The sequence below is a fragment of the Camarhynchus parvulus genome, chromosome 1A (assembly GCF_901933205.1).
Source record: "Camarhynchus parvulus chromosome 1A, STF_HiC, whole genome shotgun sequence".
In the NCBI taxonomy this organism is placed as follows: Eukaryota; Metazoa; Chordata; class Aves; order Passeriformes; family Thraupidae; genus Camarhynchus; species Camarhynchus parvulus.
This window is the reverse complement of record NC_044586.1, coordinates 14,269,988-14,297,094: the sequence shown is the minus strand read 5'-3', so window position 1 is coordinate 14,297,094 and position 27,107 is coordinate 14,269,988. Positions and strand designations below refer to the sequence as shown.

The following is a 27,107-nucleotide window of genomic DNA, read 5'->3' as shown; positions in this document are numbered from 1 at the left end:
AGCTGCTGGAGCCAGGCCAGAGCAGGGACACCAAGGGGATCAGAGGGATGGAGCAGCTCTGCTGGGAGGAAAGGCTGAGGGAATTGGGATTGTTCAGCCTGGAGAAGAGAAGGCTTTGGGATGACCTCATTGTGCCCTTCCAGGGAGCCCACAGGAAAGATGGAGAGAGACTCTTTACAGGGGCCTGGAGCGACAGGACAAGGGGGAATGGCTTCACACCGACACAGGGTAGGTTGAGATTAGGTATTGGGAAAAAATTGTTCCCTGTAAGGGTTGAGGCACAGGTTGCCCAGAGAAGCTGTGACCGCCCCTGGATCCCTGGGAAGTGTCCAAGGCCAGGCTGGATGAGGCTTGGAGCAACCCGGGACAATGGAAGGTGCCCCTGCCCATGGTGGGGTTTGGAACTGGATGATCGTTAAGGTCCCTTCCAACCCCAGCCATTCCATGATTCTGTTGTACTCCTTTGTTAATGCAATTCCCTGAGTCACAAGTAATACATGGATAAATGGATCTGCTGCCATCCCCTGTAATCAATAGGCTTAGATAGGAAATTACTGACACTGTGGATTAGTAAAAGCTCAGTTTCATTAATCAGTAGCAATCACTTTACTGCTTTACAAAACCCCTACCTTAGCACGGTATCATGATCCTCAATGAAGCCCCAGGAGCTCCAAGGAAATTCCTCATTGTCTGAGCCTGACTAATGCTGCTGACTTCCAGTAAGAGCATACACAGGCAAAAATATCTGCCAGACTGCAACCAATATTTAAAGTGACCTTCAAAATTAATACATTCAAGGAATACAGTTAGACATTATAAAATATTTTATTTTAGTTTTTTTTAAAAAATACAACATTCTAAAAAACATTTCCCTATCATCATACTGCCATAGTGCTGTCTAGACTATGTTAATGCCAAGACTGTAGGTATTAAAGAATTAAAATTATCACAAACCAACATCTCTGAATATAATACATCAAAAAAGCTGGTGGCCAGATGTCACTTTGATTAAACAACATTAGTATTCAGTAGCGCTTAAAAGATGCCTAGCAAGTTGCCGAATAAAAACTCATCCTAACATCAGACACATCTGTAATAAGAGTCCTCCAAAATGGATGATTCCAGGATGCTGCCCACCCTCTGTTTATCAGTAAAACCCTTTCCACAGTCCTTTCCTCTGTGTGGCACTTTGTCACTGACCATTAAGTGCTGGTAGCACTGGGATGGAGAGGTTTGACTCTTGCCAGTCTGGAGAGGCCAAGTCTTAGGCAGTGAGTAGGTGACTTAACAGGAACACATTTCACCGAGGCATTACTGCTTCCTGATGGAGCTGGAGATGATTTTGAAACAAAAAGAAGGTATTAGAGGTTTAAAGGGGGAAAAAAAGTATCATATGACTGCTGTCTTCTAATAGTTTTCCTAGCAGGACAAAAGAAGCATTCTGAAGCAAGTGCAAAAAGGTCCAAAGCACAGGGGCACATGGAAATCACTCACCAGGGATTCCTCCCTCTGGGAGCCAGTGCAGCAGGAATGCTGCAAAGGTTAATTACCCAGCCACGCACTGTAGCAACACTGGGCAACTGTTCCCAGTGTCCTGGGCATTTTCAGGCACTCCACAGAGAAATACTGAACACAACTCCAATGGGGAAACGAGGACTTGAGAGAAAGTAGCCAAACAGAAAGAACCATGTACAGAAAAGAAAAGCAAATATGAAGAAAAATCAAAGAATCAGGAGTCAGCAGCTGCATGCTCAAACACCTTGAGAAAATAAAACTTTTAAGCATTTGCTTTATTAGTGCAGCTAAAATACTGCAGCATTTTTTAAATATTCTTTGTTTAGAACAGATAATAATTTAGCACATGCCAGAAAGAAAACAAACTCTAAATGAGAAACGGACATGAAAAGATCTTTTGATTAAGGTCTGATCCACAGTTTGGAAAACATTTTGTAAGCCCCATGCAGATAAAGCAGTTAAGGATAATACTGTCAATGAAACATAGATATAGCTTTTCTTCCTTTCTCTCTTTTTTGTTTTAAAGAAGATCTCTATAAAATGTATCCAGAGGGCAGGCATTTTCCTGGAATAGCTTTTTTTTTTTGTTTTATTTTTTTAGGAGAGATTGCTAAAAGCTAAAGTCAACTCATGTATGTGTCTATAGCTGCAACCTCACCCATACCTGGCGGTGTCCATTTAGGCTTTTTGTCTGTGACAGGACTTGATGCATGTAGAGGCCTCCCAGCTGCTTCCAAGGGACTGGACATCACCTTCTGCCTTGGCTCAGAGTTGTGCTCCATTATCCAGGAAGGAGAAACTATAGGTGATGCTGGGATGGAAAAAAATTACTTTAGAAAGATGCTCTTTAGCAGAGAAATTATCACTTAAGATGACAGACCATTGCACAGCAGGAATAATGAGGATGGTACTAGACTGTCCCATCTTGAAGCAGTAAATATTTACCCAGACACCTTGCCTGTTAGGGAATGACACAGACATGGATGCAGCTTGCTCTTCCAAAAGTTGACAGTCACAGGAAGGAAAGAAGGGAGGCTACTTGCTTTTTAAAATAAGCTTAAACAAAGCCAACAGTGAAAGCTCCAACACCTGATACTACCCCAGAGTCACTGTTTTGACACAAACGCCAGAAAACAACTGCAAAAATGAACAGAGGATCTTTAAAGAGATTAAACTTTCCTGGACAAGGAGGGCAGAAGGAATTTCTCCTCACATACAAACTGCAGAGAAGCAGTGACATTTTGCTGGTTTGGGAGTGAATAAGCTCCAGTGAGTAAATTTAGTGTCAAAGTGCAAATGAGATGCCATGAGTATGGGGAAATAAGGGGGGAGTAAGGGAAAATGCAATCAAAGCAGCACAAATTCCACTAAAAATCCAAACTAAATGTAATGCATCGCAGCCAAAGCACATCTAAGGAGAGGGCTTTGGTGAAGAACTTACTGGGTACAGACTCTGGGTCAGAATCAGGATCATGGGCTCTGTCATCACTGTCAACCACCAGTGACTTGTGATGCGCTGGAACTTCGGTTGCTGCTGGAACTTCGGTCCTTTGCCTCCCATCACCCTCATCATCATCCATAACCTGATTGAGACCTACAAAACAGAAAGTGAATCAATTAGCTCAAATTCACAGTAAATCTATTTTCCTCCTCTACAATAATTTGGTATCCGAGTGCCCAGAATTCATTTTGGTGATATGAAGTTATACTGTTCAGAAACATCACTAACACTTGTTTTCATGTGCTTCTCATTTTATTTTCTCATTGTCAAATTTATCAACATTTACCTGTAATCAGGCAAACAAAACAGAGACCAAAAATTCACCAATCCACAGGCTTCCTCATTTTAAGACTGGGGCCAAATTCTTAATGAAAGAATTGACACATCCTTCAACCTTTATTTAAGATAAAGACCTTTTTTCCACATCAACCAAAAACAAACAAAAAAAAAGAGAAACCAATGGAAACGAAGAAGAGATAAGGTACTTAAATGTTTTTTGTGAAAAGAGTGTGAGAACAACTTACCTAAAAGTTCACTGTCTACACTGCAGTTGGAAAAAGGGGGTCTCCTCTGAGTATTTTCTGATTCAATATTTTTACCTGTTTTAACATCCAGGGAAAAAAATTAAAAATACTATACAAAAACACACTATAAAAAGTAAAAACAGCAAGAAATTAAAATAGCTGAAGTTTTTATCAGTCTCTAATCCAAGTATCTATTTGGATAATCTTATAGAAGAATTACTTCTCTCACAGAAAAAAGCCCCAAGAATATAAGAAAACAGGCAATACCTAGAAACTCTCTCTTGTCATGACATCTTGAAATAAAATATCATTTTCAATCTATTTCAGTGTAAAATAAATTGTTATGTTCAAATTCACTGCATATAAATAAAGAGTGTTGCATGGAACTGTAAAGTAACCTTTTTCTTCTGAATTTTGCACTTCTTGAGGATCTGCAGGTTTTTCTGTGACAGATAAGGCTAAGGCAACTTCCAAATCTCTTTTATAAAGTTTCTCATCCAAGGATAACCTAGGGAAAAAATGACAACATGTTAAATAATAAAACAATCACATGAGTGCTATAGAACTATTTCTTGCTCAGTAAACTCTTTAAATTTAGGTACTTGTGAGGAGATTAATATTTCAATACATATTTATAACATATATTGTTAAAATATTACATTTTGAAATTATTTAGACAAAACACACATTAACTTTTAAAGTACTCTATACTTTAAAGCATTATGATTGTAAAGCAGTGTATGTGTGCATATATATACCTATATATATATAAATATATGAACTATTGACTGGCATTACTATAGAAAAAATGTGATTGTCTTTGCTTGAAATGCCACACCAAAATGTAATATTTAAACACAACTTTACTAATAAAAATTAGATTTCTCTTTTTCATTGATACTGACTTTGTATCTTCCTTTAAATATGTTCTTTTAGAAGAAATCAAATTTGTCTTTATATTTCTCTGGTTTAGGAGTCCCTAAGAAACTCAGAATTTTTCCAGTTATCTGAAGGTGCATTAATACAGCTCAAATCTTTATTACAGTCATGTATTCCTTGTTTGTTCTCAGCTGCATAAAACTCTAGGGGAAAGAAACCAAACCCAAATATTCTTACTGAAATCCAGTTTTATACAGAGTTGACCACAACATTTCTTACCTCTTACTAAGTGTCTGTGTCTGTGATGGAGTCACTTCTTTTGACTTTTTTGACTTCTCTTTTTTTTCCTTCTTTGATTCCTTGAGCTGTGTTCTGGACTTTTTGCTTGAAGGTGCAAAGTCTTCATCTGTTGGAAAACAGCAACAAGCTCTCATGAGTTTTCCTATATTTTTAAATCTCATCATTTTCATTGCACACTGAAAATATATCAAGATAACGTTTTCTAGAAATTGATCCTATTTTAAAAGAACACAACAACCACAACTGCACTATCCCTAAAAGTATTTAAAATGAAAATTCAACAGACGCTCTTTTACATGTGCTCTTATGTAAGAGGCAATGATTTCAAATTCTTGATGTACAAGAACATCCCACTTACCATCATCTTCCAAATCCCCAAACTGAGAATAATCAACCACTTTCTTGTTCCTGTGGCAAAAACAAAAACAAAAACAAAAACAAAAAAACTCACTATCAATCCTTTCTGACTGAGCATCTTGATTTGGTAACACATTTGGGTAGATCATGTTTTACAAGGAATAAAAGCAATAGATGTTCAAGTGGACAGAATCACAGAATCACGGATTATCCATGAGTTGGAAGGGACTCACAAGGATCATCCAGTCCAGCTCCTGGCCCTGCTCAGGACACCCCCACAGTTCTAGCCTGTGCATCCCTGAGAGCACTGTCCCAGCACTCCTGGAGCTCTGGCAGCCTTGGGGCCGTGACCATTCCCTGTTCCAGTACTCCACCACCACCCTCTGGAGGAAGAACCTTGTCCTGATATCCACCCAAACCCTCCCCTGCCAAAGCTCCAGCTGTTCCCGGGGTCCTGTCCCTGGGCACAGAGAGCAGAGATAAATCTACAACCAGTGCAACTGTACACAATGGCTTATTAGGAATAGCTTGTAGATTTTTTTAAAAAGACTCCACACACCCTCTGGACAATCTGTTCAGTCCTCAGTCACTGCCCAGGACAGAAGTGCTGCCTCCTGCCCAGGTGGAACCTCCTGGGCTCAGTCCCTGCCCGTTCCTCTGGTGCCATTGCTGGGCCCCTGGAGCAGAGCCTGGGCCCTGCTCTGACCCTCCCTGCACACAGGGACACCCAGGGCTGAGGCCCCTCTCAGCTGGGGCTCCTCTCCAGGCTGGACAGCCCCAGCTCCCTCAGCCTTTCCCTGCCAGAGATGCTCCAGGCCCTAAATCATCTCTGCAGCCTCCACTCCCAGTCCAGGAGCTCCCTGTCCCTGCTGTCCTGAGGAGCCCAGGACTGGACACAGCACTGCAGATGTGCCTCCCAGGGCTGGGCAGAGGGGCAAGATCACTCCCTGAGCTGCTGGCAATGCTCTTCCCAGTGCACCCCAGGATTCCATTGGCCTTCTTGTGCCCCAGGGCACTGCTGGCTGATGGACAGCCTGTTGCCCACCAGGACCCCCAGGTCTTTCTCTGCAGAGCTGCTGGCCAGCAGGTCCCACCCAGCCTGTGCTGGTGTATGGGGATATTCCTTCCCATGTGCAGAATACTGCACTTGCCTTTGTTGAATTTTAGACACTTCTCTACCTATCTCTGCAATCTGTCCAGGTCCCTCTCAAGGGCTGCACAGCACTCTGGGGTATCAGCCACTCCTCCCAGCTTTGTGTCATCTGTGAACTGCTGAGGGGACATCAAACCCTTCTTCCAAATCATGGATGAGCAATTTAAACAATAATGAGCCCAGTACTACCCCCCCCTGCAGGGCTGCATCCAGCCCTGGGATCCCAGCACAGGAAGCACAGGGAGCTGCTGGAGCCAGGCCAGAGCAGGGACACCAAGGGGATCAGAGGGATGGAGCAGCTCTGCTGGGAGGAAAGGCTGAGGGAATTGGGATTGTTCAGCCTGGAGAAGAGAAGGCTTCAGGGTGACCTCATTGTGGCCTTACAGTGCCTGAAGGGAACCCACAGGAAAGATGGAGAAAAACACCTGACAAGGGCCTGGAGTGACAGGACAAGGGGCAATGGTTTCACACTGACAGAGAAGAGGTTTAGATTGGATATGAGGCAAAAAATTCTTCCCTGTGAGGGCTAGTGAGGCCCTGGCAGAACTTGCCCAGGGAAGCTCTAGGTGCTCCATCCCTGGAAGTGTGCAAAGCCAAGCTGGATGAGGCTCTGAGGAACCTGCGATAGTGGCAGGTGTCCCTGCCCATGGCAGGGGGTTAGAACTGGATGGTTTTTAAGGCCCCTTCCAACCCAGACCATTCTACGACAGAACCCCGGGGGACACCACTAATGCCGGGCCTCCAACGCAAACGACAAACCCTGTGCCACTGATCACGACCGCTCCCCTGGAAGGGGAAGGGACCACCCTGGAATCCCGCAGAGGCCTCGAGGGGATCGGGCGAGCCCCCCGTCCCTCAGCCCGGCACACGCACCTCCTGGCCGGCCGCGCCATCCCCGCCGCCGCCGGCGCCGCTTGGCGCCCTGGCCACAGGCGCCGCGCCGAAAGTGCCGCTGCGGACGCGCAGCTGCGATGACGGGAGCGGGGAGGCGGAACATCCCGGCTCTCCCTTCCCTCCGGCCCGGTTAACCCGCGGCTGCCCGCCTGGAGCCAGGTGAGCCGGGACGGAGCGGGCCGGGCACGGCCGGGAGGCTCCCGGTGCCCGCGGGCGCTGCCGCTTCCAGCGGAGGGAATGCGGGCACCGGGAGCTGCCCGCGACGGGGAGGGCGCGGATGGGCTCCCGCAGGCCGTGTCCTGCCGGCTTCGAGCCTGCGGTTCCAGGTCCTCTTTGGAACACGGGGTTTGTCCCCCACTCCCTCTCTGTCGGCTTCCCCCCCACCTCCTTGGTGCATCGGGGAGCAGCAGAAAAAGCGTGGTCGGGTTTGTGTTTCCCAGGATTTCCCTTTGAATCCCACTCACAGACAGGCCGGGACACAGCCTCACATCAATATTGGCTGTCCTGAGATGTTTCTGAAACTGACTTGTTTCGTCTGTGTCTAACACATATGTTTGTTCACATAACCCCCCTCCCAAAAAGCAAACCCAAACCCTAAACCGTGAATTGTGCTGTAGAATTTTTTATTGTTTTTTTCTTTTCCTCGGGGTGTGGTTTTTAGCACTGGGGAGGGTTCAGCTGAATCAATGTGTCCAGCTTTGTAGGTGATGTTCAAAACAGAGGCATGTGAATGAGCAGAGGAGGCCTGTGGAGGGTAAAAATACCAGGACAGTTATCTCAGCCTGTATTTTCACTCTACATAGCCCCCTTTGCATCTCTTTTGGCTTATTTTTAATGCAGGTTACAAAAAGACAAAATCAGCTCTTTCTAAAAAAGGTTGCAAACATCTGCTCCCCTACTCCCCAGGCCTTGCACCTGCAGAAAGGAGGAAATAAAATCTCTGTGCACTCTGCAGGATTTTAGCTTTTGAGGCATCCATGACAGAAGTCAAGGTGTTTTGGTTAATTTTCTACTTACCAGGATTCCCATCTGCCCTGCTTCTGCTTTTAAGTCAGGAGACTTTGCTCTGTAATTTTTAAGAGCAATTACCCACGTTTTTATATTAACACACTCAAATACATTTTTGAAGCATTTGATATTTTGGAAACTGGTGTTTATGCTTCAGTTCCAGATGCATGTGTTTGGAAGTCAAAACTGAGTATCTATGAAAATTTGGGGGGAGTTAAGTATTTTTGGCTGTTAATTATTAGCAAAGCCATGGCTTTTCATTATCATTTTTTACTTATGAGTTTATGAAAATGTAATTCTTGTTACTTCCATTTCTGTTGCAGGAAACAAACTTAAGAGGATGAAGCCTAATAAAGGAAAGACTTTAACTAGAGAGAGAGACTATGTGTACAAATTCAGCGCTGGAAATGAACATTTCGTGCTTACTGTGCCTCTCAAATTCCCTGTGCAAGAGAATATCAGTCATTTACATGGACGTCTGATGGTTCTGCACAACCTGCCATGCTTTATAGAAAATGGTATGAACTGATTTCTTAAATTAATCTCATGTATCCTTGTCCACAAGTATCTTACAGCTTGCTCTAAGAAACCAAAAGAACAGTGTTTTACTGGAACAGTGTTTACAAAATTGGTTTTTAAACAGCAGAACTTCAGAGAAAATTACTGTCAGTGCTAGCAAGGAAAATGTTTTCCGGTGAAAAATTTTACTTACAGGTTTCCTGAGTGATTACTGATGTGTTCTATTGATAGACCATTTTCTTCTTGTTGTAATAGACCTGAAGCAATCTCTTAGTAAATTTGTAGAAGAGGAAACCATAAAAGATTATGACAGAGAAGCTGAAGTGGCTCTGGAAGCAGTGAAATCAGGAAAAGTAGACATCAACCAGCTGGCAGATACTTGGGCTAAAGCTTATAAAGAGGTAAGATTAAGGCTGGAAAGTTAATATACAGGGTTTGCTTTGTGAGAGTGTGTGTGTGTGTGTGTGTGCAATCACAGTTGTGAGGATGAATTATTACACTAAAATTCACTGTAATTCTTGCAGTTTTTTTCTTTTTATCTGAAAGTGAGCATCAAGTCTTCATTCTACAAGTTCTTAGTCATCTTTTTCTTAAATTTAATAGAGTAAAAAGATAGAAAATGGAGAGGCAAAAAATGGAGAGGTAAAAAATGGAGGTTTGTTCATTCAACAGTTGATACTCAAACAAAACATAGGCATAAGGCTCATGGTGGCTTAGAATTAAAGCAAGAGGTAATGAAGTGACACTCCTATCCTAAAACTCAGTACCAGTAATTAAAGCTAGAAGGAGGAAGTGTATAGTTGAGAGAGACTTTTCAGTTCATTTTTTGGGTTCATATTATTTAGGAAGGATTATTTAGGAGGCTTTAGTTGGAATAATGTCTCCAGTTTCATATGGGATCTTAAAAGAACTGGAGGAGTCCTAGTGAAAAGAAAAAATTAATGACAAGCCTGCAGTGTTTGGGGAAAAGTTTATAGGAATTGAATTTGCTTCTCATGAAATATAGAAAAATGTGAAAAAATCCACTAAAACTTTGCAAAACTGGCTTTCTTGGGCTGTTCTTTGTTCAATAAAAATAGCTTTTCTTAAATCAGTGTTGTTGATAGAATTCTTAGTGACATCAGCAGTTAGTCATCCTCACTAGCAAAGCATTTTTGTTTGCACAGCTGGTGTTCTGGGCCTTATCTAAAATTCATCAGGTGCAAATATTATTGTGGATATTGCTGTTCTTTCCAAGCTGGTGTTGTGTGAAAATTGGTAATTCCTTACTGTGGTCCAAGCCTTAATGATTCTGACTTTAGTTCTTTGAAAGATAAAGAATGGGAGAGGAGAAAATTGAAAGCTAAAGTAGAATGCCCGGAAGCTTAAATTAGGGAAAATAATTTCTGTATGGTACAGGCTGTGTGTGGACCCCCATGGTTTTACCCCACCATCATGAGGGATCTTTATATGTCCTAAGAGGAATCTTATCCTTTAAAATCTCTTACCTTTTCTTTAGACAACATTAGAACATGCCAAACCTGAAGAAACCAGCTGGGATGAAGATTTTGCAGATGTTTATCATGATCTGATCCATTCTCCAGCTTCTGAAATGCTGTTAAACCTGGAACACAATTATTTTGTTAGCATTTCAGAATTAATAAGTGAAAGGGACGTGGAGCTGAAAAAGCTACGTGAAAGGTATTACTTTTTTTATTATTTAAGTTTCCCTTTCTCTTATTAAATAGGGGTACGTGCCACTGGGTGTGTAAACTCATAGGACAACGTGTGTAGCTTGTATTTGTCTGTGTAAACCCAAAGTCAGACAACACTTGGCTGGCACAAGAGTATTTAGAGCAAGGAGGGATGGCTTCAAACTGAAAGAGTGAAAATTTAGATTGGATATTAGGAAAAAATTCTTTACTCAGGGTGTGGTGGGGCCCTGGTACAGCTTGCCCAGAGAAGCTGTGGCTCCATCATCACTAGAGGTGTCCAAGGCCAGGCTGGACGAGGCTCTGAGCAACCTGGTCAGGTGGAAGGTGTCCCTGCCCATGGCAGGGGTTGGAATGAAATGAACATTCATGTCCTTTCCAGCCCAAACCATTCCATGATTCTACGATGTCATTAGGGTCAGCTACTTTATATGACTTTGGTGGCCTTCTATTATTTTCAGTGACAGAGGAGAATATAAGTTCTGATTTCCAGAAAGTGTTGAGTTTGTGTAGGCACACAGTTTGTGGTAGCTGGGAGTGGTGCAACTGAGCCTAATCCCCCGTGGGCTACAGCTGTGAAAAGCTGGTGACCAGCATTGAAGGCAATGAGGCATGGAGTGCCCAGGTGTGCTAACCAGTCACAAAAGGGACACACAAGTGCAATTCATGTAATGTGAGGGGTGTAAAAGGTTGGGCTGAAGGACAAGATGAGCAGATGTTTGTAGTTTTCTGAACTGATGTTATTCTGTATGGGTTGAAGCTTTCTGAAATGGTGTGTTGGTACTCTGTGTGTCATGGTCATCTCAACTGTGACATATGTTGTGACAAGTTTGAGTCTGGAGTTCTGGAATAGACTTGCATAGCTGCAGGTGACTCCTTTATCCACAAGAGGGAACACGTTGAGTGTGGATTTTTCTTTTTGTGTCAAAGGAATTCCAGTAGGTCTGGTTTAGCATTCTGAGTAGCACTATTCCTCTTGAGCTGTGTGTGTCTAAGCTCACATTAGACAGTGCATAATCACTTCATGCTATGGTTTCTTCTGGACTGAATTGTATGTATTTCTAGTTTGGGGGTCAGTGTTGCCAGTAAGGTGTTAGCAAATCTTTTTGTTGCTATTGCCTCTTCTCAAGCACGCATACACAAGGAAGAGCAGTATTGTTGTAGAGCTCAGGTGTAATGTAGCTGTGTATTGATTCTCTTGGAATTTATCACATCTCTATGTTGGTGGCAGCTGAGCCTGTCCCAGATGAGGGTAAATGATGTTTTGTTTACACAGGGGCTGACTGACCTGACACTTAAGGCCAGTTTGTTTTGTGGATTTTCATTGCTAAATCTGTGATTGTTCATTCTGTCAGTAACAAACAACCAAGTTTGTTGTTGTATCACAGCAAAGGGTATTCTGCTGGCAGTCTTCTGAATTCTGTGTTTGCTTCTCTTTCAGGCAAGGAGCTGAAATGGATAAGGTGATGCAGGAGCTTGGGAAGTCCCTGACTGACCAGGATGTGAATTCCTTAGCAGCTCAGCATTTTGAGTCTCAGCAGGTAACTGGAATATGCCATGCACATAATCACCTTAAAAAGAGCACCCACACCACTCAAACTATCACTGCTTTCCTGTCAGGATTTGGAGAACAAATGGACCAATGAATTAAAACAGACTACTGCTATCCAGAAGCAGGAATATCAGGAGTGGGTGATAAAGCTTCATCAAGACCTAAAGAATCCCAACAACACCTCAGTCAGGTATTTAATTCCTCTGTGATGCTGAATTTCAGCTGAAATAGTTCAAAGTATTTGTGTTTACATAATCTTCTAAATAGGGTACTATAGTCCTATTTATTATGACATTATAATATCTATAAATAATTTGCTTAGGATAATCAAAGACAAATAGACCATCATAAAGGAACATGTATAATTTCAGGAGTTTCTTCATTGTGTGATGTTACAACATCTCTGTACCCGAAAGTGTTGTAATGCACTAAAGTGCAGCTTGACATGAGTGGAATTTCCTCCTGTTTTGCCTTCCTCTCCTATATCTGTCTTTAACGCTGTTTCACAAAGCTTTCTGTTACCACCTAAGCATGTTCTGGAGAATAATGGTACTTTAAAAAATGTTAACAATGGTTTGAATTAACAAGCCTCTTTTCTCTTTCTGTATGTATGGCACTGGACGGCTAAAAATGGAATTTTTTAGCATGAACGCTTGTGGAGAGAGTTGAATGAGAAGCTTTCCTCTGTTTGAGGAAATGGCAGGGAAATTAGAATTTGTAAATTGGATGGGATCCTTATTCTTGTCTAGGACATTGATGCTTGGCAGTTGAAATCAGTAGAATTGCTTGCAAGTTTATAGGAGATTTTTGGAGCTGAGGCACTTTGAAAACAGAAACTTCTCACTAATGCAGAGACAAACTGGATGCTGTTCTTTCATGTATTAGGAACAGTATTTGTTGTATACTACCAGACAGTTGAATTTAGGGAAAATATTAAAACTGATATCTGAAATGTTTCCTGGTAGTTTGAACACTGTGGAACATTTGATAAGGTGGTTTTTAATCTCCCGTTTTGTGTGGGAAGAAGAAAAGAAATGCTTTATTCAATAACTTCATAAATAAGGTTTTAGCTGCTGTAAATAGGTTGAAGAGAATTCTTTTTGTTTTCCTTTTATTCCTACATTCTTACTATGTTATAACTAGGTATTGTGACTTATTTTTAATTCTCAGTCTTGGAATGCTTTACAAATGGGCCAAGTAATGTAAATCTAACAATGAAGTTTCCTCTTCCTGCTGCCAGGAAGGCAAAGGTGAAACCTCATGAATGGAGCTCATCTTCATAGGTTTGGTCTCCTGGTTTCCACAGACCAGCTGAGAAAACTTGGGATAACTTTCCCAAAGTTGTTGGTCTTGAATAAGAATTAGGATTACCTTTTTGGTACTTTTCTTATTATTTCAGTGATGAAATTAAAGTTCAGCCCAGCCAGCTGAGGGAATCTGTGGAAGGAAATGGGAGAATCTATGAAGAGCAGAGGCTGTTAGAAGAAAGCTTTACTATTCATTTAGGTAAGTGGAGTAAACCCAAGTAAAGCTGGTAATTAATAATATATCCAAGGCATGTATTATTTACACTATTTAACTCTCAATGTGTATAATCCATAGTTTGGAGTTGTTTTGTGTTTATTCTTTACATGTGTAAGAGAGCAGCATAAACTGTATCAAGCAATGTCTGAAATAGGTGGCAATCTTAATGGAAAATATTCTAGAAGCAAATTTTTATCCATTTTGGTTGGGTGACTCGTATGAAAAAGCACAGCAACAGCAAAGTATATTGCCCAAAAATGATGCTTTGACTTTTCTTACATTTGGTAGAAAAATGTGTTTACGAAATTCACTTCCTGTGATCAGTTGACAGCAGAATAGATACTTGCAATTTGTATTTTTGTTTGTGCAGTAGAGTCTTCTTGAGCTGTTTTCACCATGTTTTGTTGTGCAGGAGTGGTTTAGGTCACTTAAAAAATCATCAGCAAAGGCATCAGGCTGAGGAAGTTTGATACAGATTTGCAAAAGAGCCAAAACATTCAAAGGCAAGGTTCACTCTATACTGTATAGATAAAACACAGAGAGGAAAATTGGATTATAACCAAATCTAAAATGATTTAGGCAGAGATGGGCAGCAACAATCCTTCCCAGTATCACAAACTTGGGAATTTGCAAGCTCTGAGAGGCATCTCTGTCAGAGGGAGATGCTGGTGCAGCCTGCTGTGGTGCAGGAAAGCTCAAAGGACATCCCTTAGGACCATGGTCCATAGGATCATGAGATGATTGCCTTTAGTCATTTGGAAAATATTCATCCTCAGGTTGAATTGCTGGAGTTTCCAAAACTCCAGCAGCAATGGTGCTGTTCCCCTTGGGCCATGGGTCAGGTAGGGGATGTTTCCAGGCTGTCAGGGGCTGACTGATGATCTCTTCCTCTCCATGCAGCTCCCACTTCAGCCATGCAGCAGTTCCTGGGATGGCCCAGGGGTGCCTCAGTGCCCAGCTCATTGCACCAATGCTGAGGCCTAGCAGGAGTTCTGAGCTTGTGGAGTGGTTCTGGGGAGGATGGGGAAGGATACACCACCACACATCAGTATTTCATCCCTAGCCCTGCAGTATTCCTCGGGAGGAATTGCTTCACAGAAAGGGTTGGAAGGGTCTGCCCAGGGAGGTTGGGAGTCCCTATCCCTAGAGGTGTCCAAGGAATGCCTGGACATGGTACTCAGTGGGCTGGTGACAGGGTGGGGATTGGGCACAGGTTGGACTTGATTTCGAAAGTGCGTTCCAAGCTTAATAAATCTGTGATTCTGCAGCAGGAACAAGGCTCACTTTGTGAAAACACTGCGTTTTTATTGCTACTTTGTGAATTGCTGATGTGTCTGTAAATCCGGATGTGTGGCTGAGAACTTCCCTGGGTATTACTGGTTACAGCTCCCTTCCAGATCTTTAGGGAAGCACTTTGTGCCCTTGCATTTCAATCCCAGTCCTGAGTTTAGACTTCCACTGGGATTGAGACACGTTTGCTCTGTGCAGGAGCTCAGCTGAAGACCATGCACAACCTGAGGCTGCTGAGAGCTGATATGTTGGATTTCTGCAAACACAAGCGCAATCAGCGCAGTGGGGTGAAGCTGCACAGGCTTCAGACTGCCATGTCCCTCTACTCAACTTCCCTCTGTGGCCTGGTGTTACTGGTGGATAACAGGATCAGCTCATACAGCGGAATCAAAAGAGGTGAGCCTTTGAATGGGAGGTATCATGTCAGGGAAAATGAATAAAATAAATTAGAATAAAATCTGGCTGTCTTTTCTCAGAGAAAAATATTCTTTGTAAAATTAAAATTCAGTGGAGGCGCTCATGTTTTGCACATGTATTACAAAAGGGTTACAAATGCAAAAAGAGATAAGGATGAGGATGGGGGATAGTGCGCTGTTATCTCTCATCTCTTCCCTACATTTTGTGTCTAAGTAACAATATTGAAGAGGACCCTTCAATATTGATTTAGACAAATTTATTATAGGAGTTTCTAACTCTTTAATACCAGATTATCACACTGAAACCTATTTGCAAAAATGAAAAAGAAATATGCCCAGATTTTAAAGTGATAGATAAATATATAAAAATAGCATATCCTTTTGATACTGTGAATGCCATTAAAAATGAACAACAGGAATATGACTTCCCTACTCCTGGGAAGTTTGATTAATAGCCATTTCAAGTGCATGTCTTTTGAGTAAGTGAGCACAACGATGGTGTTTTCTATCAAGGTTAACCAAAGGAACTTTTGTTTATTCCTGCTTGACTCTCCCACTTCTGTCTTTAAGTTTAATACCAAAATACTTGCAGGCACACAGTTTGTGGTGATTGGGAGTGGGGCTGTGGCCCAGCCTCATCCCCAGTGGCTACAGCTGTGCAGGACAGGGGAACAGCATTGAAGACAGTGAGCCATGGAGTGCTCAGGTGTGCTGACCAATCGCCAAAGGGAGCAGAGGGCACACAGGTGCAATGCATGAATGTGAGGGGTATGAAAGGTTGGGCTAAAGAACCAGAAGGGGGTGGCTGCTTGAAGCCCTCTGAAGTCATCTGGTGTTACTCTGTATTGGCTGATGCTTAAAGCCTTTGGAAATTGTATGGTGGTACTCTGTGTATCATGGCTGTCTCATCTGTGACATATGCTGCTACAAATACACTTGGAATGTCTTTTTTTGACTATTACTTGTCATTATTCTTGCATGCCATAAAAAAAAATGCCCAGTTGTGCTTGATACTTCCTGGAAGCAGTTGGAGTCAGGCTTGTAGCAAGAAGGAGAGGGAGGTGAACCAGGAAAAACTGCAATTGTATTTGTTGATTGCTGTTCATGGTTTCCAAGTAGTTTAATTGTAACAATTTTATTTTGTACTTGTTTTGCAGGTACTTTTTAAACTGTTTAAGTATTTAAGTGAATAACAAAAGGAGAGTATCTGGTTTTAAACTAAATTTTAGGCAATGAGAGAAGGCAGAAATTTAAATCATGCCATTAAACACAAAATTGCATCTTGTAGCCACCAACTAGATCCTGTAGCCACAGTAGAGGGGAAAGTATGGGACCATGTCACAATCTGTCAAATATAATCCTCGATAAATTTTGGAAGAGAAGTCCAGTAGGGCTTTATCTGCTTTTGGAGAGTTTGCCTTTATAGCTGGATTTACTTGATCAGTAGAGTAGAGTTACATAAGGTTACTGAGCACAACCTCAGGACATGCATTTCAATCTTATATTTTTTCCTAGATTTCGCAACCGTTTGCCAAGAATGCACGGATTTCCATTTTCCTGGAATCCAAGAACAACTTGAAATTGTCCAGAAGGTTGTACTTAAGGCCAGAGCACAGCGTAGCAGCAAGACAAAAAGACACCATGGTCAGTGACAACCAAAATTACCCTCCTTGAAATAGAACAGTGGTCAGAGGGATGTTTGTGGGCAGGGCAGAGTCCATGCCACTCTTTTGCAGTTATTTCATCTGCAAAATGGAATGTTTGGGTTCATCAAGAAGCTGTGCGAAATTCACAGAGAATGTGGTGTTTGGGTGGTGTCATTGCTGCTCCTTTAAAATGAATCAACATATAAAAGTCACATTTTAACAGCATGGGAAGTACATCAGGCTATTCTGCTTTCCTGAACTGCCTGTAGCAGCACAAACTTTATCTGTCTTTACCTTTTTATTGCCCTTTATATTTAAATCTTTTAAAATTGCAGAAAAAGAAGTTTACTACTTTTCCCCCTTCCTTGAAAGTGAATGCTGAAAACCAAATACGAAATTGACTAAATGTGTATTTAGCTTTCTTGTGCTGGCCAAAGCTTTGGGAATGGTTTTCCTTACATTTGTGTTTGCTAATGGCTGGGAAATGCTCTGACCACGTGGTGTTTAGGCAGTGCAGTTGTACATCATGTAACTTTGTTTTCCCTCCAGAGAGCTACTTATGTGATTTAAATGCATCTAGAACATGAACACTTATGAGTACACGGAAAAACAAGTTCCCTTGAGAACCTGCATATTGCTGCCTCTCAAGGGAAATGGTGAAAGCTGGTTTTATGCTGCTGATTTCTGTAAATCTCTTAGGAACAAATTTGTTTTAATTTATTACATTATTGAAAGAGTAATAGCAAGACACTATGTGGTTGTGGGGGCAACTTCCAAAGTTTCATGTTATGTCTGAGAATATTGTTTGCTTTTGTCCAAATGAAGAAATATCATGGGATGGTAAGTAAGAAGGGCAGGGATTTGAGGTAGGATTCAGTCTGGGATGTGCTGAAGAGAGCAAAAACTCTTCTACACATCCCCCTTGCATTTTGGTAACTTTGTGGTCAAAATTCAAGCCAGATATCAGTACATAAACCTTTTCATGCCCAAGTGTAATTAATAGAGGATATGATTAATATTTGTTCCATGTGTTCATACACAGAAAATAAAATCGGTGGGAATGAAGATAAATTAAAGAATATCGAACGAAACCAGTCGAACATTTTGCCGGGTGAGTTGTGTGGCATTGACCCCCTCTTCCTGAAGCACATTGTGTTTTATACATCCACATTTTTAGCTCTAAAGTCAGAACATAAACTTTAAACTGAACCCAAGCTGACCTCCATCAGAGGAGAAGGATGTTCCTGTGGCTGAGGCAGAGAACTGGGTGTCAGGACATCTGGTTTCTATTCCCAGCTTTGCCACTGCATCACATGGCGTGGGGCAAATCACTTCTCTTTGCCTAAAATTTCCTTTTGGAATTTGAGGGTGAAAAAAAAAGAACTCTGAGAATCTTGGGGGAAAGGTGAAACTTCAATACTAGCAGCTAATTTTATTTTTGGAAATGGCTATATGTATATCATTGCTGTGGTACAGAAAAGCAGTTTTGAGTGGATTTTTTAACTTTTGGAAATCCCTCTCTCAGGGGAAGTATCTTCTGTGTATATTGTTATGTTTACTAAGGAAAGCTGCTGTTGAATTTGAAGATGAATATGCAGTTGGGGCAGGAGTCAAGTCCATACAACCCATGGTTGAGTGAGGGCTTATTAAAATTGATTTCATGACTGTCTTAAATATTTTTAGTGGGAGTGGATTGTAAATCAACTTGGACCAGATAAATCCAGGTGTCTTGTAGCAGTGGCCTGTGTTACTGCTCATAGATGGCCATTGCTGGGGATTCCTGCCTCCTTAGCAGTCACCCAGAAGGGGTACAGACCCATTCTGCAGCTGTTCCAGTTCAAAGAAAGGATCTTAACTTCAGTGGCCAGTGGGAATAGGTTTGAAGGAAGATGTTTATTTGTTAACTGAAACAGTGGGGGCATTGCACATCTGCTTTTCCCTTGACTGTACTGTGGCCTTTAGATCTCCAGTGCAAAGGAACAATGGAGAGACCTGGATTTCACTGCCTCTCACCCTTGATAAATGAATACTAAATCTAAAAATACCCCCAACAAGATGTCTTGGTTCCTTTTTTCAAACAACTCTGTCACTCACCTTCCCACTACTCTGAATTATTTTAAATTCTAATGGTCACTGATCCCTTTGTGTTCCAGTGCCATATCTCAGTTGTTACATAACCCACTATCTTTTTCCACAGGCTCTATGCATCCTTTATTTGAACCCATCCTTTTTTGGCCTTTCCGCCTCCCACATCTGTCTGCAATTCCGTGCTTGCATTGTGTATTTTGAGTATTGCACCTCCTCTGGGTTTGTTTTTCTGTTTTGTGCTATATAGAGATCATATCCTGTACTGGCACTGTTACGGTTCATTACACCATGTGGCCATGATGCCAGTGGAACCCATCAAAGCAGGGGAGAGAGTGTGGGATGGATGTAAAACAGTGACAGTCCAAGAGATTTTAGATCTCTTGTGTACGTCCTCATCTCTGCTGTATATTTGTATTTGCCTTTTATCTTTCTTACACTTCCAAACAATTGGATTTCGGTACAGGTCACTACCATGATTTCTTCCCTTCCTGCTTTGCCTTATTGTGCAGGAGAGTTCTACATCACACGGCACTCAAACCTCTCAGAAATCCACGTTGCCTTTCACCTGTGCGTGGATGACAACGTCAGGTCTGTGAACGTGACTGCCCGGGACCCGGCCATCATGGGGCTCAGGAACATCCTCAAGGTCTGCTGCACACACGACATCACCACCATCAGCATTCCCCTCCTGCTGGTGCATGAAATGTCAGAAGTAAGTAAATGGAAACATTTGGGCTGGTTTTATATCCTTGGATTTTTGCAAATGGTGTGTTTCATGCTGATATAGGCCAAATGGGATGGTTTTTCTCACTCACAGGCCTCTGCCCCACCACATGGTACTTGTATCTACATGATGACCCAAATTAAGGAGCTAGACCAATTAAAAACATCTCAGGCAGCTCAATCACTCAAAGTTTTTATTCCCACTCCTCCTTTTGGACAATTGACTTCCTAGATCCATCTCACTGCAGTACAGTCTCATCTTCTATTAATACTTGTACCACAACTGGAAGCTCTTGCTCAGAAACTCTACCTTTGGAGTTGCTGATGCAGTAGTGATACCAGATCCCCTCTTTTAATTATCATTAGCTGTAAACATTAAAACTAAATTTTAGGAGCCGCAGAACTGGCAAAGCTTGGCTTAGAATTCTGTAAATCTAAACACTGCCTTTACCTTCTGTAAATCTTCTACCACCTCAGCCCTACACAGGAGCAACCAAAATTCACCTTCACTTTGAACTGTCTCCTCCTTCACTGCCTTATTTCTGTCCCTGTTCCCTCCCTAAGTCCCCCCCTTGTCTGGGCAAGAGGCAGCATATTGCTGATGCTCTGTGTTCTTACTTACTGTGCTGAGTTCTGTGTTTTCTTCTGTAGTGGGACTCTGCTGTAGGGCTTGTCTCTCAATCAGCTGTAACATTTCTCAGTGCACAGCAATTTAAATCTATTGGCAGCTTCCTTTCTCTGTCACACCTGGCTCACAGAGAAGAAAAGGAGTAGGAAGGCAGGGAAAGAAGTGATGGGCAGGGAGCATAGCCATATGCCTCCTATCCTGAAGAGCTAGAAAGTCTGTAAACCTAAAGAAATGAGAAAAGGAAGATAATTCTGTCATCCATGCAAGGATATCAGTAATAATTACAGTCTGTTGGAGAGGTTTCTTTTTTAAATAACCCTTTGGTTTTTCACTTTTAGACTCAGTGTTGCCTTTCCTTTGTGGAAAGTGGCTGACTCAGAAAGATAAATGCTCACCAGTGGATTACCTTTAACAGTGACAGGTTTTATAATATAATTTACTGGAACACAGAGTAGAAGTCGCCCTTTTTTGCAGGATCAGGGTCTATCATAATGAAAAGGTAAAAAGACAATAATGAAGCTTCTAAAGGATGTGTTTCCATACATAAAAGTAGACTTTTAGGAATAGATGAGATTATTTATGAATTTTTTCATCTATTGTACTAAGACCTTTCTTTGGGCACAAACGTAAGTAAGCAACATTCAGGACAGCAGCCTGGGTCACTCATGGGACCCAGTTGCTGTGTTTCAGAAATTTATTAAATATATCGACCTTTTTCTTAATCAAGGTGCCACCTGATTATGTTCTTCTAGTTTTTGTTTCCTTTAAACCTGGTTAGTTTTAGCTTCTGTTTGTTATTTTAAACTACAAATAAAGCACATGATCAAGTGTTCAGCACACCTTGAGATGTGTGAAACTGAAGAATTATCTTCTTGTCTAGTGCTGGATTCTTAAAAGGTCCTGGTAAAACAATTTACCTTTTGTATTAAGCTGTAAGTCTTAGCAGAGTAAGCAGAAGGTGAGCTGGATGGTAACTGTGTGTTTAGGCACAACTGCTTTGTATGACTTGCATTAGCAGCTTGCTTATTACAGTGCTTGGCAGCTGGCTGACCTGGTTTGAAACACACAAATCTGTAACTCCTTGTTGAGGGAAAAGTGAGTAATGACAGATTTCTGAAAGTTACCCTGAACTCGGTGCCTTTGGCAGCCGCAGCTCTGACTCTGCATTTACCACCCACAGAAGAACATTTTTGTGAGGTGGTTAACCAGGAGCCCAGCTGCAGAGATGTTTCCATGCTTCCCTGGGACAGGCATTCATTAGCAGTGTTCTCTGTGCTTTTTCCAAAGGTTTTCTCCTGATGTAGATGGAAGAGTGGTGTTTATAGCCTCACAAAAGTAATTACAGTATCACAGACTGCTTTGGGTTGGAAGAGACCTTAAGCTCATCCTGTCCCATCACCTGCCATGGGTAGGGACATCTTCCACTCTCCCAGGTTGCTCCAAACTCCATCCAACCCTTCCTGGAATACTTCCAAGGATGGAGCAGCCACAGCTTCTCCAGGCAACCTGTGCCAGGGCCTCACCACCCTCCAATGTAAATCTGCTCTCTGTCAGTTTGACTGTATTGATCTCAAAGAAGCTGTTAGATTTCATTGTTATTTCTATGAAAAAAAAAAAATAAAATCAAGAGTTCTGTTTTCCTTTGTTTTTCTTATGGCAAGAACAACCAAAACAGATCTCTCTTAAATTAAATGAAGGAAGGAAACTGGATTTGATACCTGAAAAAGGCAAAAGCAGGCAAGTTTGATTTCAGGCCAAGTGAGGTGTTACTGATCACTGGAATCTGCCATAAACTGGGGAATGAAATGGCTCTAACAGCAAGGCATAGCTAAAAATGCCACAGCTGGCACGCTCCCTTGGTAGTTTCAACATTGCTGCCGTCCACACAGCAACAGTGGCAAAAATGTGACTCTTCAGTGATCTCAGTCCAGTAGTCTCTATTACCATGAATTAAAATAAAAATTTTTTAAAAAGTAGAAATGAAAGGAGTGTAAGCTGTGTAACAAATATTTATGAACATTTTTTATGTCCATAGAGAGCTTACTGATGGGTGTATTGACCTCAAATGTTTCTCATCTGAGTTTCCTGCCTTTAAATTTTTCTCTGCTCATCCAGTGTTTAGGATTTGCACAGATGCACTGAGTTAAACACCTTGCTAATTCTTACTGAAATCACCCATTGAAGTTTAGTTTGAAATATTTTTCCACATGATGTATGTGGACTTTACTGTTTTACTCACTTGATTACGACGTGGTTCTGCAAAGGCCCAAGCCCTAAGCAGCCCCATGTAGTGAGCCTGTCATAAATAAAATGAAAACAAAATCAAAAGGATTGCAGCATATCTTTCTCACTGTGAAAAAGATGTCTCTCCTCCCCCCTTTTTTTTTCCTAAATGAGTCAAAGAAATCTTAATTTGACAAAAGAATTGTCTCTTAAAAAGGGTTGAAATGTCTCTGCTAGTGAAAAACACCCAAAGTTCCAGGTGGGTTTTTTTTTTTAACTTTGTTGAACGCTATTATCCAAAACTCCCTCTAAGAGGTTGGCTGTTTGTTTTTTTGCTTTCTGATGTCCTTCTCTGTATTTTGTTGCTTAGCTGAGCCTCCATTTCCACACCAGAGAAAACTCCTGGTGATGTGGTGAATTCATGAGAACTTTGGTGTGTGAAGATGGATTAGAACTGAATCACTGCTATGTCATTTTCAGTTCTTGTGGCTTGCATGGAGCAACATTCTGTTATCTCCCTGGATGCCCACAAAATTTAATCTCTCTGTTCCTCTAAAATAGTCCAAGGAACGGTGTCATATCCTGCTGTGTTGACCAGTCTGTTTAAGGCTCACTTCCCATCACTGATTGCTCAAGGTGCTCCTGAGAGAGAATGTTCTTAGTTACTTGTTTTTTGCTAAGCCAAAGCAGTGATCAAAACCAGCTATAAACCTTACTTTTGACAGAAAGCACACATGAGCAGATGAGTTATAATAAACACCAAGTGATGCTTCCAGAATGCTTAAAAATTAAAGTCAAAAAGCAACCACAACAAAAGTACAAACCCAAACTTGTCCAGCACTATTCTGTCTGATTAATGTGGTGTATACCCTAAAAGCAGCATGTAGGGATAAGATATTTCAAACTTACCCAGTTTTTAACATACAGTGTATTTTGAGGGATTGAGGAGATCGTCCCACCTGAGGAGGAACTTTGGCTTTCAGTAGTTGTTTAATGAAGCCACACATCCAGTTTATCAGTTATGCTATCACTGAGCATTCTTAGATAACCTTGCCTCTCAAATAACTTTCTTTAATCCTGAAATTAAGCTTTCTCATAACAACAGATTGCACTGTGTGTTTGACGTTGCAAAATAGAGACTGGGCTTTAGTGAATAGAAAAATATGTAAAGCTTAAGTTTGAAAAGGTACTTGGAATCATAAATCAATTTCCACATCTATATTCCTGTATTTGGAATAGGAAGTGCTCATCTTCATGTTGAAGATTACAGCAGAAACAAACAGATATTGTTTTGTTCTTCCTGAGAAGTGTTTGCAGTGAGTCATTTTGTCTCTGATGGAATTACATCATCATGGTGTAATTGGCTTTCTAGCATACAGCCAAAATATGTTTCATGAACTTTAATCTTAAATTATTTATCCCAGTGCTTGTTGCCATATCTTAAACCACTGTGGTTTTCATATCATGTTTTGCTATTTAAGTTCAGGTAAGGATTTGCTGGCTGTTGCTATCTGAAACTCCTTCATCAGATGCAGATGATTTGTTTGTTCTCCCTCTTACCATAAATGCATCTTAAGGAGGAAGGGCTTCTTCCAGTTCCAGTATTAGAGAGAAGGTTTTACTGAAGGTTGTGGGAATGCAAAGAAATATTAAACAAAATCAAGAACAGTTAGAAGTCATCGTGGTGCTTTTAAGATGTGGTCAGGAGCCTGCCTTTGATTTGCTGAAGCATGAACCTGACAATTATCAGTTTAATATTTGACTTTTTCTAGAGCTCCACAGGGGAATCGAATAGCCCAGTTTCCAGTTTGACAGCATTTTTATTCAACCCTTCAGTTTAAAAATGGTTAATATTGTTCTGACACTGGCTCTCCTAGAAATAAGAAGTGATGGTGTTTTATGGTCACCTGTAAGGTGTGTACACCTGCCTAGAATGTTCTGAAAACTAAGTCCAAATCCTGCTTGAAAATTATGTTCTAGGGCAAAAAACGTATTGCTTTTAATAATTTCCCTGCTGTTCCTGCTGTTTAGATTTGTGGGGCACTGAGGCTTTTTATTTCTTCATTTAGGAGATGACCATTCCATGGTGCCTGAAGAGGGCAGAGCTCGTGTTCAAGTGCGTCAAAGGTAGGGGAGTGGAGCCCCAGTGGGATCTGGAGAGCCAGTCCAGAGCAGGGACATGAACTCATTAAAGGGCTGGAGCAGCTCTACTGGGAGGGAAGGCTGAGGAAATTGGGATTGTTCAGCCTGGACAAGAGAAGGTTTTGGGGTGACCTCATTGTGCCCTTGCAGTGCCTGAAGGCAACCCGCAGGAAGGATGGAGAGAGACTCTTGACAATGGCCTGGAGTGGCAGGACAAGGGGTAATGGCTTCACACTGGTTTAGGTTTAGGTTGGATATCTGGAAAAAATAGTCCTTATGACTCAGCATGGTTTTCTGTCTTTCCATGTGGTGTTTTTACTTTCTGCATTTTTAGAGCTGCACTTAAATAGTTGAACCAGTCACTTTCTTTCAACCACCTGCTTGAGGAACCTCTTCCTGTAGTAATTGACCTTTAGTAGTTCACAATAGATATATCATCTATATCATCCACTTCTACTAAACAAGTATTTTTTTTAGTGTCGTTATTTGCCACAAGAGAATTCCTGTGGCCTTTGGTAGTTCATTACTTGAGCAATAAATTAGTGCTGAGGTTTTTCCGTATAGAATCATCATAGAATCACAGAATTTTTTGGGTTGGAAAGCATCTTAAAGATTTCAACCCCCTGCCATGGGCAGGGACACCTGCCACTATCCCTGGTTGCTCAGAGCCCCTTCCAACCTGGCCTTGGACACTGCCAGGGTTGGAGCAGCCCCAGCTTCTCTGGGCACCCTGTGCCCGGGCCTCACCACCCTCACAGGGAACAATTTCTTCCTCATTTCCAATCTAAACCTGCTCTCCCTCAGTGTGAAGCCATTGCCCTTTTCTGTCACTCCAGGCCCTTGTCAAGAGTCTCTCTCCATCTTTCCTGTGGGTTCCAACCCTTCAGGCACTGGGAGGCCACAGTGAGGTCATCCCTGTTTCTCAGTGAAAAGAAGCCACAGCAAGAACTCCTGGCACACTGCTTGGAGAAACCCTCACTTCTTCTGTGCATCACTGTGCTGCACAGAAGGACTGATAATTCTGTCCTCAGTGTAGGTATTCTGCAGAACTCATCGTTAGATTTTTCTACATTTCATTCACATTGCCCAAGTCTGATTTAAAGGCAGTTGAGGACATCCCTGATTAAGGCAGTTCCCACCCTACTTGTGTATGAAAGCTCCCTCACTGCCTGCTCATGCTGTAACTGCTGGGGAGTGTTGCACAGGTAATCCAGACTGTGTCAATGTTGGTTTTTTTAGGTTTCATGATGGAAATGGCCTCATGGGATGGAGGAATTTCTCGGACTGTACAATTCCTGGTACCACAGGTAGGTGAAACCAAAGTCATATCCAGCCTAGGAGAGACTGCTGGTAAGAAGTCACATGTCAGCAGATCTAGTTGTGATTTTTTTTGCTCTTGCCTGCCCCTTTTGAGTGAGTTTAATGTAATCTGTCTGGTTTTGTTTCCTTGCCTATAAAAGAGGAGTAAGGGTGGGTTTATATTTTTGAATACCCAGCAGTATTTTCTGAGAGGATGCTAAAATTTCAAAATTCACCTTTACAAATAGTGAATGCATCACCTTTGAAAAAAGGTACTTTTTTCTGTTAATTACTTAATTACATTTTTCTGTTAATTACTCCAGTGGTCCAACCTTGTGTTACATAACTTGAGCTGTTTATTAGTCCTATTGTCTAACAACATGGAAAGCTGCAATGCAGAAAGTTCAGTCATGCTTTCACAAAAAAAAATTACTCCAGGTATTTGAAGTTAGTTCTGATTTATATTCTGAAATTATTTAATTTGGAGTTCTAGCTTATCTTCAGAAACAGGAAGATATCCAAAGGTGGCCAGCATGAGGTTTGTTCTAAAAAGCAGTAAAAGTAGAGTTAATGTTAGGAAAGGAGTAACATGTATTTCTTGACAAATTAGAAAGCTGCTGAGCAAGGAGGAAGCCACAAATAAATTCCAAATTTGAAGCTAGTCTTGAAATGCAGAGAGCAGGAGTCCTGTAGATAACAAGCATCACTGTCCTGCTTATGTTTGGCAGAAGTAACCAATCCCTGGAACAAGAAATCTACTGGAAATGGTTATGTGGGTATGTCACATAAATATACAACCAGTATTTTTAGGTCAGTCTTTTAATTGAATTCAGATTATAACACAGTTTGGAAATTACTTTTGTTGGCTTCTGAACAGCAGCAATTCTCTTAAATACCAAGAAACAAAGTTGAGAGAGACTTAATTCTTCCTAACTACAAAAAGACAAAGCTTACTGGTGTGTTGTTTTTTGTTTTTTTTTTTTCCCCAGACAATTTCAGAGGAAATGTTTTACCAGCTGAGTAACATGCTGCCACAGATCTTCAGAGTGTCCTCCACACTGACTCTGACCTCCAAGCACTGATTTCTGTGGAGCACTAACCTGTATCCTATTGGCAGAGGATGAGATTAAGGAGATTCTGGACTAGGATGTCTCTCTTTCCTGTGGACTCATGACCCCAAAGTGGCATTTGTTGCAATTTCAAGAATTGTGTTGTAATAAAAGATAAATGTTGTC

General features: G+C 41.6%; 2 protein-coding genes across 3 annotated transcripts; one reads left to right on the top strand and one right to left on the bottom strand.

Annotated features, from left to right (window-relative positions):
• Positions 1-815: 815 nt before the first annotated feature.
• Positions 816-7,157, bottom strand: RAD51AP1 (RAD51 associated protein 1). The gene is made up of 8 exons (XM_030960974.1): positions 7,103-7,157; positions 5,078-5,127; positions 4,699-4,825; positions 3,939-4,048; positions 3,541-3,615; positions 2,957-3,109; positions 2,180-2,326; positions 816-1,330 (listed from the first exon to the last, which is right to left on the bottom strand). Exons 1-8 carry the CDS (start codon positions 7,120-7,122, stop codon positions 1,203-1,205), a joined length of 810 nt encoding a protein of 269 aa, XP_030816834.1. The 5' UTR covers positions 7,123-7,157; the 3' UTR covers positions 816-1,202.
• C1AH12orf4 (chromosome 1A C12orf4 homolog) lies at positions 7,149-27,107 on the top strand. 2 transcript variants are annotated; one of them, XM_030960973.1, is made up of 14 exons: positions 7,149-7,282; positions 8,455-8,649; positions 8,906-9,051; positions 10,149-10,330; positions 11,783-11,882; positions 11,962-12,083; positions 13,293-13,399; positions 14,906-15,103; positions 16,639-16,767; positions 17,812-17,880; positions 19,367-19,569; positions 24,501-24,558; positions 25,813-25,880; positions 26,862-27,107. In XM_030960973.1, exons 2-14 carry the CDS (start codon positions 8,472-8,474, stop codon positions 26,952-26,954), a joined length of 1,653 nt encoding a protein of 550 aa, XP_030816833.1. In that variant the 5' UTR covers positions 7,149-7,282; positions 8,455-8,471; the 3' UTR covers positions 26,955-27,107. The 2 variants fall into 2 exon arrangements, with proteins under 2 accessions (XP_030816833.1, XP_030816831.1); XM_030960971.1 differs by lacking the exon at positions 7,149-7,282 and adding an exon at positions 7,321-7,548.